The 17,536-nt window shown below is 41.5% G+C and overlaps 1 protein-coding gene across 1 annotated transcript in view; it reads left to right on the top strand.

Annotated features, from left to right (window-relative positions):
- The window catches only part of LOC126249280 (inversin-like), a 123,505-nt gene extending 116,412 nt beyond the window's left edge, over positions 1–7,093 (top strand). The window contains exons 8-9 of the mRNA XM_049950934.1: positions 244–469; positions 6,734–7,093. Of these exons, the coding sequence (XP_049806891.1) occupies positions 244–469; positions 6,734–6,883 (376 nt within the window). The 3' untranslated portion in view covers positions 6,884–7,093. The remainder of the gene's footprint in view (positions 1–243; positions 470–6,733) is intronic.
- Positions 7,094–17,536: the final 10,443 nt, after the last annotated feature.

The following is a 17,536-nucleotide window of genomic DNA, read 5'->3' as shown; positions in this document are numbered from 1 at the left end:
TAATAACATTCCTGTAATAGCTTCATCTGACGATGAGGCTGCAGTGGCTCGAGAACTAGTTAATAGCGCCATAAATCGTATTAAGTTCTACAAGCGACCGGATGAGTATCATACCTACATAAAACGTCAGTATCTGTAATTCCGTCGTCACTGGAGGAAGTACTATGTCATTCCTTTTTCCTGATGTTCTAAACCGCCATTTAGCTTAACAGTGACGAATGTTAAACATATCTAATTTTACAGACTGAAGGATGGCCTCAGCAAGATAGAAGAACTGAAAAGGCGGTTCTATCAGCAGTACGAAACTATCTACTACCTGCGGTTGAGGCTGGACAGTGTACCAAAGCAGCATCAGCCCGTTTCAAAAATGCCCATTACAAAGAAGTTGGCTACACAGGCTAGAGAGGCTATGACGGCAGCTGAGTGTGTTTATCACAACCTCAGGTTTCTCCATCACTTTACAGTTCAGGTAAGAATAATACTTGCCTAAAAAAAAGGCAGTTTATAGATTGTAGAGTCAATTGTACCAAAAACATGAGTGGTGCTATAAATTCATTTAAAAATGTAAGTACGCAATCTCGTTCAGAGAACCACGTGTTTTTGAGCGGCTGACGTGTCTTCATCTGCCAATTGGCGTCGTTGGGTATCGTACGGATCGTACGGAGAGACATAGGGTCAGAACACAGCTCTCATTGCCGTTAGTAGCTTTCCAGACTTTAGAGCCGCTACTTTCCATTCAAGTAGGCTGAGATTACTCCGTTTCAGTCATCTACAAAAGGAAAAATTTATGACAGCAACGGGAACTGAACCTGAGTCTTCCACACGTCAGTATGGCGCCTTGACAGCTCAGATATGGAGACGTACATGTAAATTATGATGATAGTATTATCATGGAACCCCAGTTACGATAGATCCCTTAATATAGACTGGGAACACCGGCCAGGCAGAATGTCAAGCTGAAAAAAGCTTCTAGTTACTTGTAAGTGTGTACAGTGATATGAGGGATACGATTGTTGTTCGGTTCAGAATATTAATAACAAATTTCTAAATTGAATTTAAGACCCAAACCTTTACAATATCCGACTACATGGAAAATACGTATTCACCCTCAAGAGCTCGGCAAGAAAGAGGCTGAATCTGGAAGTTCAAAAGACTTTCTCTCTAAACTGTAAAACAGCCCTTACAGTTGGTCAGTCACGGGGCATTTTATCCCCAGCAAGACTTTTCTTACATTTGTTTCACAACCGAGCCATAACTTAATGAAACTGAGGCTGCTATCTTATACTGGCGACAGAGAGAACTTAGCGTTTTTCGTGTTAGGTGTTGTTACCAGGCACGATAGGGTATTTATATAACGAGTGTCAGATGCTGAGTGATCACTGTGATCGATGATCATCGTCAGCGCGTATGGCGAGGACCTGCGGAGAGGTCATAGTCTTACAGTGTTTTGCAGAGGCATCGTGGTCTGGGGTATGATCGGAGGTCATGGCCGGTAGTGCTAGAGGGAATTCTGACGGCACAGCGGTACATCACAGACGTCCGGCGTCCTCAAAGTTCTGATCGACCACTTCTGATCATTACAAGGGAGGATCGCCCTACTGTACACTTGGCACATCGCAACCTCTCATGCGGTAGTATAGCGCTACCATTTTTCAAAATCGCAATGGACGTCCACAAATGACACGTGTACATTAAATGTATTCGCAGTTGCGAATAATGACAACCATCAGCTGTAGAATGGAATGACGACAATGAAAATTTGTGCCGCACCGGTACTCGAACCCGGATTTCCCGCTTATAGCGAGCGGTCGTCTTACAATTTCGCTATCCGTGCACGACTCATAGCAGGACACAAACATCCATATGTCATCAATAATGTGTCTACGATCTGTATTCGTACATTCATTATGTATATTCCAGTACAGGTCAACCGTTGTACTTCAAAGTCGCTTGCCCGATATCGGCAGATAAATACGGCATTGCAGTGCCTGTGTTATTCTGATTACAATGCAATGGCACGTGTGTCTAGGAAGTGTGTGTGATGTTGAGGTACTCCTGTGGCCAGCAAGACCTCCAGATCTGTCCCCAATAGAACATGCGTGCGACCAGCTGGAACGTCATCTCTGTCCCACTGCCAGTATCCACGATATCAAGGACCAGTTACAACATTTGCGAACCAGTTTTTTCGGGAGATGATACAACGGCTTTATGACACACTTCCCAACCGAATCAGTGTAAGGTCATACTGATAAGTGGGCTAATACTATCATGTTCTTTGTAAATGTGATTCTATTTCATGACCACCGAAATAACATCACACACCCTTTCAGCTATGGAGTTTCTTTCCGTTTCCTCTTCTTCTTCTATGTGCTCCACTTTTTTGTCAGGCAGTGTACATTCGAAAATAATTCTTTTTTAGTTACAACGAAAGGACAGCTTACCCAATTCTATAGTCGTAAACTCGTATCGAAAGGCAGTACGGAAAGCTATAATTGTACAAGTTTTCTGAAAGTTTCCTGTGGGACCGTGGAATCTTTTCTGAACATTAGTTTTGCAAAATTTCGCCACGAGCTGTAGAGTGGCTATTAGCTACGGAGGGCAACAAGAGGCCTAAATGGTCAAGAAATTTAGAGAATTGCTCGAAACTCGCGAAATCTTGGCATCGGTCACGGCATCTCGTAGAGGGACAGAGAAACGCCCAGTTTAGTGGACAAAATTAATCATTTTAGCGTGAAAGTGTATTGCTTTAATATTATGATTGGGCAAATGTTCCCATACTGTATGGACGATAGTTCTTCCTATCCAGATGGATACACATCTGACAGCTCTTGTAATTTTTATATCTCATTCATCAGTATTGTTCACATCCTAAGTGTTCCGCGTGTCTGAATGTCCAGTTCCCGACACTGCCAGGGATTTTCCTTTGGTGGGAGGAGTGGAATGAGGAGCAATCAGCCTCGTGGTGTCGACTGAGGAAGTCCTTAAGTGAGAGGTAGCGGCTCCAAGGTCTAAGAAATTGACAACGGTCGGGAGAGCGGTGTCCTTATCGCGTGCCTCTCTTTACCGCATCCGAATGACGGCATTGACACAGGATGACACGTCGGCCGGTCAGTACCAAATAACCCGTCAATGTCAATACACGTAACTGGATTCGTCAGCAGGGATTCGGATAGTTCCTACAATTCCGATACTGGTCTTGTTCAGAAATAACTACGGACTTCTGCTGCACTATTCACAACGCATCACAATTTATTCATAAACTACTTCCCGCAGCAATTGACAGGATGGTTCAGTGAATGTCGAGTGTTAGCGCAATTTCAGATGCAGTATGTCCTATGAGCACAATACCCATTCTGATAAGAAGCTAAAGTTATCGCTAGTCAATATTAGTAGAACCAGAACAGAAAACTACAAGTGTAAATCAAATGACAGAGCCATATCCAACATCAGATACCATGATATCGTGTTACTAGGAGCTTCATTTACTACAGTAGAGAAGCGCGCCTCCTTTCTAAAGCAGCTCCACAGAGGTTATAGCTCTCCTAACGCTTGGAACGTAGCTTTTTTTTTTAAAAAAATCTTCCACTGTTAGTACAATGATGCTAATATTCCTGATCACGGGGTGGCCCATGAGTGTGGAACCAGCCTTCTACAATAAAACACCACTTGCATTTATGGTAGGTTTGCTGCCCAGAGCAACCTACCGCCCTCTGTAAGTATAGTTTCTACACATTCCTGTATCACTCGTACCCCGTGCGCTGCACAACTCTCTTTGGTGCGAAAGAAAACAGACTAAGCTATAATCCTACAACATTCATCATTTTCGCATTATGAGAGACGGGATTCTTACTGTATTAAACTTAGGTTCAAAATGGCTCTGAGCACTATGCGACTTAACTTCTGAAGTCATCAATCGCCTATAACTTAGAACTAATTAAACCTAACTAACCTAAGGACATCACACACATCCATGCCCGAGGCAGGATTCGAACCTGCGACCGTAGCAGTCACGCGGTTCCAGACTGAAGCGCCTAGAAACGCACGGCCACACCGGCCGGCAATTAAACTTAGGCGAAGCCTTTAAAAAACATTATTATTATCAATAAGTTATGTTAAAGAAAAGTATTTAAGCAAGTCGTGGAGAGGGCAAACATTTACATAATACGCTGCGCTACAAGTTATCTCACTAGAGGCCGCGTTCTCCGCTGGTGCCTCTGTACGAGATCAGGAGTCACCGGTTTGGGGCACTGGTAACGTCTCTACTTCCAATTCCGAACAGACATCTGCGTCGGAGGCAAGGCCGGTTTGAGGCCCAAGCCACACGAGCCACCGCTTGGGGCGACAAGCGGAGAGGGGCACCCGAGGTACCCAACTACAAGATTTGTATGCGGTGCGTACCACAAATACTAGTGAACACTGACATGGGTAGAAGTGTAGAAGGAGAAAGGGAGGAGGTGGCCGCCAAATGATGAGTCGATTGAATAAAAAAATATTCTCGAACCGGCCCTGGTCTGAGCACACTTGCTAACTTTCATGCAAAATTCTATAATTCACATCGTCTTGTCGCTAGCTGCTTATTTCTCTTCAGTCGGTGTTAAGGGGACCTGGACGTGAAAATGACTGAAAAATAGAAAAAAAAATTATCTTCATCTGAAAGACATATTTCTACCGTTTCCAAAAATGTGTGCATTATCAACTTTCAGATTGTTTATTTGTTCTTAAACGCCCTTTGAGCAAAAGTCTGCACAGCAGCCACGTCTCCTTTCAGTTCACTGTCGCGCTGCCACAGTCTTGCAAACAATAAAGTCAATACACAGGAATTGCAGATACAAAATTATATATCAGATCTCTACAAGACCACACACAGAATCATAATAAGAGTTTCAATAGTTGTGTGTGGCAACAAGTACCAAAAACAGTGTTTGTTGGAAGGACGGTACTCAAAATAGGTGTTATGGATGCTGTCATCTGTTTCAATGATGCTGCAATTAGCAGGACAAAAATAACGGACAGATTGGTCATCTAACCAGGAAATAATATGATAGTTCCTCCGACTGCCAAAGATCGTCAGCGAGTAGTTGAAGCTGAAAGGCTGCGGAGGCCACCGCTGAAGAGTTCAGAGTAAGGAAAGGACTCCTGAAAAAGTGTAGAGGATAACGAAACAGCTGGCCAGCAAGAATATGCTGCTGGAATGTTCTGAAAGAGGCATTTGGTGAGTCAAGAGCACTTGTTTTCTCGAAACTACATTTTCCGAACTTTAGGTACATATATCTTCACTATGGTTTGAGCTATGTTCACCAAATTTCTCCCAAGTGAAGAATGGTATAGTCTCATTGTATTATGCTTAATACATTGCAGAAAATTTCTATGTTTGTCATTCTGCATATAATTTTAGCGGTAATTTCTGAGCAAAATAATTATGTGGTGTAATAAAGATTTTTGTGTTTCCTTAGGTGCACTACAAACTACAAAACGAGAGGCATAATGTGTTCCTATGAATGTTAACAGCAGCCTGCCACAGTATGAATGCTGTTAGACTGATGATGCACCAGAAAATAGTACCAGAAATGAAACGAGTGTTACAAAACCATCTATTAGAGGAAATGTTGTAATTCTTGAACTATAACTGACAATTTAATAAATTTCCTTGTACAGCTTCAGTTAATGTCATTCAGTGTTGGTACAAAACCGCAGCTTACTCCGCATTTTGGGTCACGGGTAACGCGCACCGAAAGCGAAGCATAAAAACACAGGCCGTTCACGTCCACGTCCCCTTAAGTTAAGCGGTCGATTCACATTTGACGAATCGGAACGGAACTTCATACATTTCACAATGCATTTCAATTAACGAAATTCACAGAGGCTGTTAACGGAACGGAACGGAACAGGACGTCAGCGTCAACGATTCTCGGGAAGTATAGACTTACAGAAGCGTTTTTGGGGCCTAGCCGGCCGCTGTGACCGAGCGATTCTAGGCGCTTCAGTCCGGAAACACGTGGCTGCTACGGTCGCAGGTTCGAATCCTGCCTCAGGCATGGATGTGTGTGATGTGCTTAGGTTAGTTAGGTTTAAGTAGTTCTAAGTCTAGGGGACTGATGACCTCTGATGTTAAGTCCCATAGTGCTTGGAGCCATTTTTTTGATCAATAAAGTTTACCTTTACTAGTTCCTTAACTCTGAGCCTATATTCCGAATTTTTGTATCACGAATGGTATCTCACTACCTCACTTTCACCGATCAGTGCTGGGCTGGGCGAAGTGACGTTGTACTGACGTTCCGTCTACTGCAGACACAGCACTATTTGCGGTGCCATCGCCTGCTTTTCTGTTCCATGCATGTTTAGTACTTTATTTTTAATTTACTGACTTGCGCGACGTACCCATTCAGGCATCTCAACAGCGTACTGTCATTTCTGACGATACGAACGTAAGGATAATACTACACTCGGTCCCCGAACGGAGAACAATCTCCTCCAAGGCTGGTAATCGAACCCGGGGCCCTTAGGTGACCGTGCAGCTACCGAGGCGGACTTGCACGTTTAGTATGAGTCTTCCTTAAACAGTTACGTGAGACATTTGCGTACACTCAAACTGTCCATTGGTGGTCTCATTTTATGGTACCACTTCACCCTATCTATCTCAAAATTTTTTTTTATCTCGAAGTACATGTAAATGGATGTGATTCGTAAGTGAGTCTCAGTTTTATAAACTACCATGTACTTTTTATCATTTCAGTTGTCGGAAACGGATGACTTGGAGCCAGAAAACGATCCTGCCGAAAAGACTGACAACGAATCCTCCCAGAAATGGAGCTCTTTAATGGTCACCATTGGAATTATCGCCGTCACTCTATTGAAAACTAAAGTGTTTGGTTTTCTCAGATAGGAAACTCCCAAGTACTAACCACGTAGCTTTGAAATTGTACATATTATTGACTGATGTCGATCTCAAAATTATTTATGAACTAGAAATTCCCAAATTATGTACCGTATAAAATATCACACAAAAGTTGTAAATGTATTACACAATTAACGAACTGTATATAGAAGTTGTTTAGTACAAATCATTTTGTAATAAAAGATTTCTCTTAGCTTACAGAGCATTCTCAAGATGAACTGAATATGAAGACCAATTGAAAAGCTTTATGTTGTGTCCAAGAGGAATGACATATTGTGATTCTTCTGGTAAGCATCTAGGGGCTGATTTTACAGCATCGTTCCACAAAAGGCTACTCTGATTACATTAAAATCTTGTCATTTTATTTGCAGTGAGAAACACGTTGTTGCTCATGCTTGAAAATGCATAACTTGCCGATAGTTAAATTGGTTCTCATTAGTGATTTTGTATAGAATGAAATAGGTGGCCTTAAACAGTACACGATAGAAAGTACTTTCAAAATGAGGATCATACCAAGTTACAGCAGATAACGGGGCTTCAGTTAACAACTTGCTCGCCGGCCGGTGTGACCGAGCGGTTCTAGGCGCTTCAGTCCGGAACTGCGCTGCTGCTACGGTCGCAGGTTCGAATCCTGCCTCGTGCATGGATGTGTGTGATGTCCTTAGTTAGGTTTAAGTAGTTCTAAGTCTAGGGGACTCAGATGTTAAGTCCCATAGTGCTTAGAGCCATTTGAATCACTTTGAACAACTTGCACTCTCCGGCAATTTAAGCTCTGTGTCAGACAACTTCGCTGATTTGAACGGTAATGGGTCTGCAACACAGAAAATAGCACAGAACAAAAAAATTAGAAAAATAAAGAGTAGGTGTGGACTGTTGTTTCAGGGAAAAATACGTTACTGATTTAACATAAAACAGACCGGGATACGGGCTGTATTTTTGCATCTGATTACATACTTCCCAAGCTACTGTGCACTGAACAGCAGGAGGTGCTTACAGACACTACCGTTCCTTCTCATCATTTTCCACTCGTATATGTGTAGGAAGAGCTGTGGCCAGCTGTATTCTCATGCAAACGTCTTTTTCTTTGTCCTTTACAATAAAATGAATATCCTTTTTTGTGCATTTTAGTGCGCCCTCTCGACGTTAGAGACGAACCCATTCGAGCGAGCTTGATAAAGCAAATTTATCTGGCATTTCTAAGGAACCAATCCCACGCTATACCGAAAGCGACAAAAGTCTAAATCAATCTGTTCGGATCATTATTTAATGATGGTTACATATACGTCTACATCTGCACTCCGAAAGCTTATTTATGGTGCGTGGCGAAGGGTATTTTAGATATCATTGTCACTTCCTCCCATCCCTGCTCGAGTAGTGAATGAAAAGAAAGACTGCTGATAATACTTCGTATGTGGTCCAATCTCTCTAACGTTATTCCATAGTCCTTTCTCGAGATATACTGAGGAAGAAAAAATGACTCTTTCAGCCGGCCGCGGTGGCCATGCGGTTCTAGGCGCTGTAGTACGGAACCGCACGACCGCTACAGTCACAGGTTCGAATCCTGCCTCGGGCATGGATGTGTGTGATGTCCTTCGGTTAGTTAGGTTTAAGTAGTTCTAAGTACTAGGGGACTGATGACCTCAGATGTTAAGTCCCATAGTGCTCAGAGCCATTTGAACCATTTGACTCTTTCAGAACCGTATACTATCTGGTTAAAAGTATCCGGACTCCCTTATGTAATGTGGAATTGTCCACTAGATGATACGATAGGCGGACCAGTCAGTATAAAATTAGTCGGGGAATATTGTGTTGTCAGTAGAGAAGCAGTAACAGCAGAATGGGTCGGCCAGGAGAGGTCACTGACTATGAACGTGGAGGAGGCATCGAATGTCCCCTGAGTAGCAAATCCATCAGCGACATTTCAACCCTTCTAAACATGCCCGTGTCGGCTGTTGGTGCTATATGATTGTAAACTGGATATGCGAAGGAACCTCCAAAGCTAAACCAAGATCAGGCAGATCTCGTGTATTGACGGACAGCGAAAATCGAGCATTCTGGAGGACGGTTGCATAAAGCCGCATAAAATCAGAGGAAGGAATAACTTGTGATTTCCAAAATGCTACTAGCAGTCCAGCTAACACAATGACTGTGCGTAGATAGGTAAGAAGAATGGGACACAGTGGCCGAGCAGGTCCTTGTAAGGCATACGTTTATGTAGTAAGTACTGCGGGACAATTGAATTGGTGTAAAGAGAGACGCCACTCGGCAGTGGACAATTGGAAATTAATGTTTGGAAGTGATGAATCACGCTATACCCTGTGACAATCCAATAGGAGGATTTGGGATTGACGAACGTCTGGAGAACGTTACCTGTCATAGTGTGTAGTGCCAACAGTGAAGAACGGAGGAGATGGTCTTATAGAGTATAGGGGTGTTTTTGTGATTAGGGTGTGGTCCCCTCATTCCTCCTAATAAAACGCAAGATGCGGAAGGGTATGAACAAATTTCACAGCGCTGTGTACTGATGTGTACAGCAGGGGAACAGTTCAGAGACTATAACTGCAGAATCGATCACCGTGTCGTAACGCATCATCCGTGAAGCCATGGCTTGTGGACAGTAACATTCCCGAATGGACTGTCCACCTCAGAGAGTATCGACCTGAGTCTGATGGAACACCTTTGGAGTAGGTTAGAACGCTGACTTCGCTCCAGATCAGTGTCCAACATCACTACCTTCTCTGGTTTCAGCCCTCTGATAAATAATGGGTTGCCATTCCTCGAAAGACATTCAGAAAACTCATTAAAAGTGTCGCTAGCAGAGTTCAGTCGGTCATAAAGACGTATATTAATGCCCACTAGTGGGTGTCCAGAGACTTTTGATCAGATAGTGTACAGTCTCAAAATTTTAACAGTTAACCACACTCTGAAGCACAATGCTTCTCTTCCAACGTCTGCCACTGTAGTTCGATGATCATCTCTGAGTTACTACTGCGTTCCCCCCAAAAAAACCTGTGACCAGTCGGGCTGCTCTTTTTTGGCATTTCTTCATTTCACTTTTCAATCTCATGTGGTAAGTGTCTTAGACTGTCGAGTAATACTCAATTTTCCATCGAACGAGGGTTTTGTAAGCTACATTCTTTGTGAGTGGACTACACTACCCAGAGATTCTTCATGTGAACTTTTCAGTCTGGCATCCCTCTTTCCTACGATTAGTTTTATGTAGTCTTATCGCATCTCCTTCCTTAACAGCTGTGCGTGTTAAAGCGCTGCTTGCAGGACGGAATAATGTGATGGCCAGCCTGGACGTCGTTTTCAGGTGGTTTTCCATATCCCACTATGTGTACATCGGCGTGGTACCCAAGTCCCAACTTAGTTACACGATTCGGAAAACTTTCGCACACTTTCACAAGAATACCACTGCACGCAGATAGCTGGGGTACACATATTTCGTCGTGGGGAGTAACGGGGGCCGATAGGAAAGGTATCCGGCCAGCCCCTAAACTAACCACGCCAAATCTGTTGATAACCATCCCAACCATGCGCCAGTTTGGGACAAAGGTACAAGAAAAAGAAGAATAAAAAGTGGTCTGTACCACATTAAATCGCTCCGTATGTCTACGCGCGGATATTAAGCTCATGTGATTGTTTCTACTGGTTGTTCGACAATCATTCGACCAAGCGTCGACACTCTGCAGGTCTTACTGCAGTTCATTTCCTCTACTAGCAAAGTCCTCAGCTAGTCTAGTGGCTATTGTTGCTGCCTCTGGATCACGGGGTTCCGGGTTCGATTTCCCGCCGGGTTGGGGATTTTCTCCTCTCGGGGACTGGGTGTTTACGTTGTCCTCATCATTTCATCGTCATTCATGGAAATGGCGAGACTGGACTGAGTAAAGATTGGGAATTTGTACGGGTGCTGATAACCGTGCAGTTGAGCGCCACAAAAGCCATACATCATCATCATCTACTAACAAACTGATGCTCTGCTGTACAAAACAGTACACAACGGTGTGAAATGTGCTCATAACCTTTCGCATTTAGTGTTTTCTTAAGAACAATAAGGGCACCACGCCATAATCACGGCCGGCCGAAGTGGCCGTGCGGTTAAAGGCGCTGCAGTCTGGAACCGCAAGACCGCTACGGTCGCAGGTTCGAATCCTGCCTCGGGCATGGATGTTTGTGATGTCCTTAGGTTAGTTAGGTTTAACTAGTTCTAAGTTCTAGGGGACTAATGACCTCAGAAGTTGAGTCTCATAGTGCTCAGAGCCATTTGAACCACCATAATCACGAAAGCATCCACAAGCTCTGTAACATCATCTCCTCCGTGCATCACTGTTGGCACTACACATGATGGCTGATAACGTTCTCCAGGCATTCGCCAATTCCAAACACTTCTATTGGATATACAGAGTGAGGTACCTAACGTTTTCACCTCAAATTGCTTTTTACCCGTTAAAGACGAACGTAATATGGTTTTATCGACACGAATAGTGAAAAAGGACCCATGAAAAAACAATAATGCGTTTTCGCAACTTCATTAACAACCGTGATATAGGCATCAACTACATGTTTGTAAATGGAATTGTGCTGTTTTTTGCCACCGCAATGTCAGATCTCGACGAAAAAAATTCAGTGATACAGCTCTTTTGTAGATCTAATAATAAATCATGGGCTAAAAATACATTGAACAAAGGGGTTTCTGTGATGTTACCGCCGTCGAATGGATCACCACCAGGAAGTTCACGCATCCAAGGAAACTGGCACTGCCGTGGCAACAGGTAAGTCATGTTTACGCATGTTTCGATGGAGATCTACACCGTCGTCAGTTGTGTGTTGCCATACGGAGGAGTTAAATGAAGTGCACAGAAAGCACTGTGTACGTATTTTAGGTTTGTTATGAGTAGTGCTGCAGTTCATCCACGGTGTGGTGCTTGTAAAACATCCACATAGTCGCATCGATGGTAAGGTATTAACAATTTTCAGAAAAAATCAATGTCATTGAGTTACAAATAATTGGTCGACGTGTTCTTAATTTATGGCGAATGTCACTAAAATGCGCCAAGAGCGGCAGAGCTGTGTACAGCACGATTCACAGGTACATCTGTCCAACATGCCCTATGTTCGTTACTGAAAGTCTCGCCCAGAGAAAATGTATACAACGGAAGACTGCTACCAACGAAGCTGCATAAGTAGCGGTTCTTGTAGCTGCTGCAACTAATCTGCACGTCAGTCCTCGTCAAGTACAAAGAGAGGTTAGTATCAGTCAAAGAAGCGTTTTGCGTGTTCCTCATAGACTTCAATATTACCCGTTCGCTGTTTCTCTACATCAAAAGGTAGTGGCAGTGATTTTGAAACTCGTTCTGAGCTTTTTCAGTGGGTTCTCCAGCAAGACAATAATTTTGTGGAAAAAGTATTATTTACTGATAAGGGCACTTTCACAAATCACGGAAATGTGCATTTGAGGAACAACCAGTTCTAGTTAACCGAAAACACGAAAAGGCTCCGTCAGGTGTTCATCCAACGACAGCGCAGTGTGCATGAATGGTGTAGCATATTCGGACAACATGTAATCATCCCTTATTTCCCTGATGGTATGTTGGACGATAAAAAATATACGCATTTCTTGTTAAATAATTACCTTGTTTATTTTATTATTATTATTATTTATTTTATGGCCTTCATTGGACCACTGTAGTCAAAAATACAAAGTTATAAACAAGTTGTTGCACAGGGATACAATTTGGCTCAACAATAACTTAATATGATATTTAATTAATATAATTATTAGCGTTTATTCTTATATGAAAGGTGTTTTGCTCTTCTGTCTGCCCAATATTTCTTCATTCTTTCAGATATTTTCTTTCTTTCTTCATTTGAGACCACTCTTCCTGTACTCATTTTATTGATTTTCATTTGTAGTCTGGTTTGCGGGTCTTGCAGTATTCTGGTTTTCTCTGTCTTGTTTTTTAGGGCATCTACTGTAATTTGGAGTTCTTTTATATCTTTCTTAATTTCTGTGATCCATTTAATGTCGCTCTTGCTATTCCACAATTTTTGTATTATTTTTTTACTAATTCTGTTTTCTGGAGTTCTCATCAGATGTCCAAAGAATGAGATGCGTTTCTTCCTGGTCGTGCTCATGACTGGTTCTATTTTCTTATATACTGTTTTATTTGATGCTATTCTCCAATGTCCATTTATTTTGTACTGTTTATTTATACATGTCCTAATTATTCTTCTTTCTATTTTTAGTATTCTGTCAATTTCTGCTGTATTTGTTGTTTTGAAGAAAGTTTCAGCTGCATACGTTACTTCTGGTTGTGTAACTGTTTTATAGTGTTTTAATTTTGCATCTATAGATAAGCTTTTTTTGTTTTATGTAGTTTTGGTAATGTAATTTGCGTAGTTCAGTTTTTTTATTCTATTCTGCCATGATGGCTTCTCATTTAGATTGTATGTTATTATTTCGCCTAAATATTTAAATTTATCGACAAATTTGATTTCCTGTTCTCCTATTGTAATTTTGTTTGCAAGTGGTGGATCAGTTAGCATAATCTCCGTTTTTTCAAATGATATTCTAAGGCCTACTTTCTCTGCTATTTCTTGTAGTGATTCCACTTGTTGCCTGGCTTCTTGAACGGTGTTGGCTAGGAGAGCAAGATCATCAGCGAATCCCAAGCAGTTTAAGCTAATATCATCTTATGCACTTCCAATTCTTATCATCTTTGGATTGTCCTTGTACCATTCTCTCATTATGTATTCCAGTGCACAGTTGAACAGTAATGGTGATAGGCAGTCACCTTGTCTTAAGCCTGTTTTTATGAGGAATGGTTCCGAAATTTCTCCTCTAAACTTCACTTTTGATTTGGTGTTGGTTAGAGTGAGTTGTATTATTTTAATTAGTTTTGGATGGAGTCCTAAATTTCTTAAAATTTTTAATACTGAAGGTCTGTGGAGACAGTCATATGCCTTCTTAAAATCTACAAATGTTATTGCCAATGGTTTGTTCCGTTTCTTGTAGTATGCCATAATCAATTTTAAACTAATTATATGCTCTGCACAGCTTCTCCATGGTCTGAAACCTCCCTGATATTCCCCTAACTCCTGTTCTAATTGCTCCTTGATTCTTTCATATAGGATTTTGGATAGAATTTTGTATGTGCAATCTAGGAGAGAGATTCCTTTGTAGTTGTCTGGGTTGCTTTTAACTCCCTTTTTGTGTAGTGGGTGGATGATAGCTGTGGTCCAATGTTCGGGGAATCGTTCTGTTACCCAAATTTTTGTTAGAGCCATGTGTAAGGAGGTTTTGACTGTGTCACTTGCATATTTCCACATTTCAACAAAAACCTGATCTTCTCCACATGCCTTATAATTTTTTTGTTCTTTAAGAATTTTTTCTACATCTTGGAAAGTTGGAGGGTCTAGTTTGTTAGGTTTGGTTTTTACTGGGGTATTTATGTTGATTGGCAAGAGTTCTTTGGGTTCCTCGCAATTCAGAAGTTTGTTAAATGCTTTTGCCATGATTTCTGCATTTTCCTTGTTACTGTGTGTCATTCTTCCATCTTCATCTTTCAGTATTAGTGTAGGGGCCTCATATTGTTGTAGTTGTTTCCCAAAGATTTTATAGTAGTTCCTGGAGTTGGTTTTATGATAATTACCTTCTATAGAGTTTATAATATCTTTATGGAATCCTCTCTTGATTCTTCTAATATTTTGTGTGAATCTTTTTCTTTCATTTTTTAGGTTGATGGCATTATCTGCAGTTTTGTGTGTTTGAAACTTTAACCATGCTTGGTGTCTATCTTCATGGAATTTGTCACATTCTGATGTCCACCTGGCATGTTTCCTTCGGGGGTTCAAGAGAGCTAGATTCTCTGCATCTTTTTTAAGTTTAGGCACTAGTTGTTCTAGATCATCTGTTAATTTGATGGTTTGTGTTATTTGTTGGTATTTATTATTTTTAATTAGCTGATGTGGGTCAAACCTCCTTTTTATTTTATTAGTTTTTCTGGTCCTCTTCTTTAACGGAGTGAATTTGATTTTAATTTTAACTATATAATGGTCTGAGCCTGTGTCTACTCCCCTCAGTACTTTAACATTGTGGATCTCCTTACGAAAATTTTTGTCCATACAGACATGGTCTAGCTGCCACTCCCCCTTCCTCCAGTCTGGATGTTTCCATGTTTTATACTTGGCTTCCTCTTCAAGTATGTTGATTTAGATATTAGGTTGTGTTCTCTGCAGAGTTCTACGAGTCTTTGACCGTTTTTGTTCGTAAATTTATGTGGACTCCATTTTCCAATTATATCATTATATTTCCTTTCTTTTCCCAACTGAGCATTGAAATCTCCCAATAAGATTTTTACATTCTTTTTATTTACTCTATTCACAGTTTGTTCTAGAAGGTCCCAAAATTTATCTACCTCTTCCTTTGTTTTTGTTAGACAATTTTTTTCATTTGTGGGGGCATGAGCATTTATTATTGTATAGGTTTTATTCATTGTTTTAAAACTTAGAGTCGCTATTCTTGGTGATACTGCTTGGAAGTCCGTTACTGTATCTATTATTTTTATGTTTACTAAAAACCCTGTTCCGAACTGGGGACATTGTTTCATTGCCCTCGGTCCTGGTTTCCCATTATAAATTCTGTATCCTTGTGATTCGAATGGGTCCTCTGTGGTGTTTCTCATTTCTTGGATCCCTGTTATTAAAATTTTTTGTTTATTTAGTTCATCTGTGAGCTCCTTGAGTTTTCCAGTCTGAAGGAGTGAGTTTATGTTGTGTGTTGCTATATAATTTATTTGCTCATGTTTAATCTTCTTTTTGTGTTTTAGTGTGTATTTTGATGGTTGCAAACGCTCCGATTCGTTGCTGTCTTCTAGTTGACTACCCACCGAATCCGATGTAGCCTTTTCCTGCCTTTTTGAGCAGGACGGTGGAATTTTTTTCCTAAAAGACCTTTCCATTTTTGACTTTCGAAGGTTGTCAACCTTAGTTGGAGCAAGCTCCGATTTACAACTACGGTTGTTAACCGCACAGGGTGTGTTTGGTCCGCGAGAGCTATTTTATTTCACTCAAGTCCGCCGGTAAACCGATGAGGACTTCCCTGTCCGCTACCTGGGACGCGCCACGTAGGAGTATCACCTCTCCTCCTATTATGAGCATAGTAGGTTCGTGGACATTACCTTGTTATTAGAATATATGCCCTTTAGAACTCGTCAAATGATGTCCAAACATGATGGATGTCCTCTCCATAATTCTTGAGTACCAAGAGATGCATTGAACCGCTTATTTCCAAACTGGTGGATGGGAAGAAGCAGTCCAACTCAGAGGTACCCAGCAAGATCGCCTGACTTAACGCCAACAGACTTTTTATTCAGGGACCATTTAAAGCAAGTGGTGTACAAGGGAGGTTCCAACTACACGATGAGTCAGAAGATACGCAGTCCTCAATTCAAAAAAATAGTATGGTGTGAAACTGAGTTTCTTACCGGCGGAAATGTTTGTGTTTCCAACGGATGATCTTGTGGGAGACGCATAGCACGTTATATTCAGTCAGGTTTCGCCCTTTCGATGTTAATTTGAGTAAGCTACGAACATGAGTATTTCCAGGCTAAACGTATGTTCGTTCTTGAAAGTTACTTCAAATCTCAATGTTTCTTAAAATCTCAAGAAGGCTTTAAGGTAGCTTTTCCTGCGAAAAGGTGCCTAACACGTCAACGATTTCGCGCCTAATCGCTCGCTTCAGAAAAACTGGTAATGTGAATGAATGTTGCCAACCCTTCGTGTTAACTGAAGCCCCATTGGAAAATACGCGCACATCTTTGCTACTTTCACCATGAAAGGCGCTACGAAAATTGTGTCAGCAAACTGAAATGTGTTACAGAAGTGTTCGCAAAGCCACACAAAGGCTGAAATTCAATCCACATTGCATTCACGTGGTGCATTAGCTTCGATAACCTGAGAGAGGAAAAATACTATATTACTGTTAATCGTTTTTTTCCGTTTCATTCCTGTTCCGGTGTTGGATTACGTTTTCTGCTCTGATAAAGCATGCTTTCATCTATGTAGCTGAGTAAACAGCCAGAACGACTGATATTGGAGTTCAAATAATCCTCACGTTTTCCATGAGACCCCATTGCATTCACAAAAACTTGGAGTTTGGTATCCAATTTCGCGCAAAGGATTTTAGGCCCAATTATTTTCTCGGAAAGAGAACAGCTGAAAATTACCAGCACGTTGTCATGCAATTGGCTGCAGCAAAATGGTGCAACAGTGCACATGACGAATGGTACCATGATAATGTTGCGAGTTCTTTGGGGAACACATCATTTTACGTGACTTGTGGCCATCTGTTCCCCTAGATTTATCTCCCCCAGACTTTTTCCTTTGGAGGCATCTGAATGATAACCTCAAAAAATGGTTCAAATGGTTCTGAGCACTATGGGACTTAACATCTGTGGTCATCAGTCCCCTAGAACTTAGAACTACTTAAACCTAACTAACCTAAGGACATCACACAACACCCAGTCATCATGAGGCAGAAAAAATCCCTGACCCCGCCGGGAATCGAACCCGGGAACGATAACCTCACACAATCGACCAACAGAACCACAACATCGAAGACGAAATAACTAACATAAG

This window comes from Schistocerca nitens, chromosome 3, assembly GCF_023898315.1.
Source record: "Schistocerca nitens isolate TAMUIC-IGC-003100 chromosome 3, iqSchNite1.1, whole genome shotgun sequence".
NCBI classification, from domain to species: domain Eukaryota; kingdom Metazoa; phylum Arthropoda; class Insecta; order Orthoptera; family Acrididae; genus Schistocerca; species Schistocerca nitens.
This window is presented reverse-complemented; position numbering and strand designations above follow the sequence as displayed.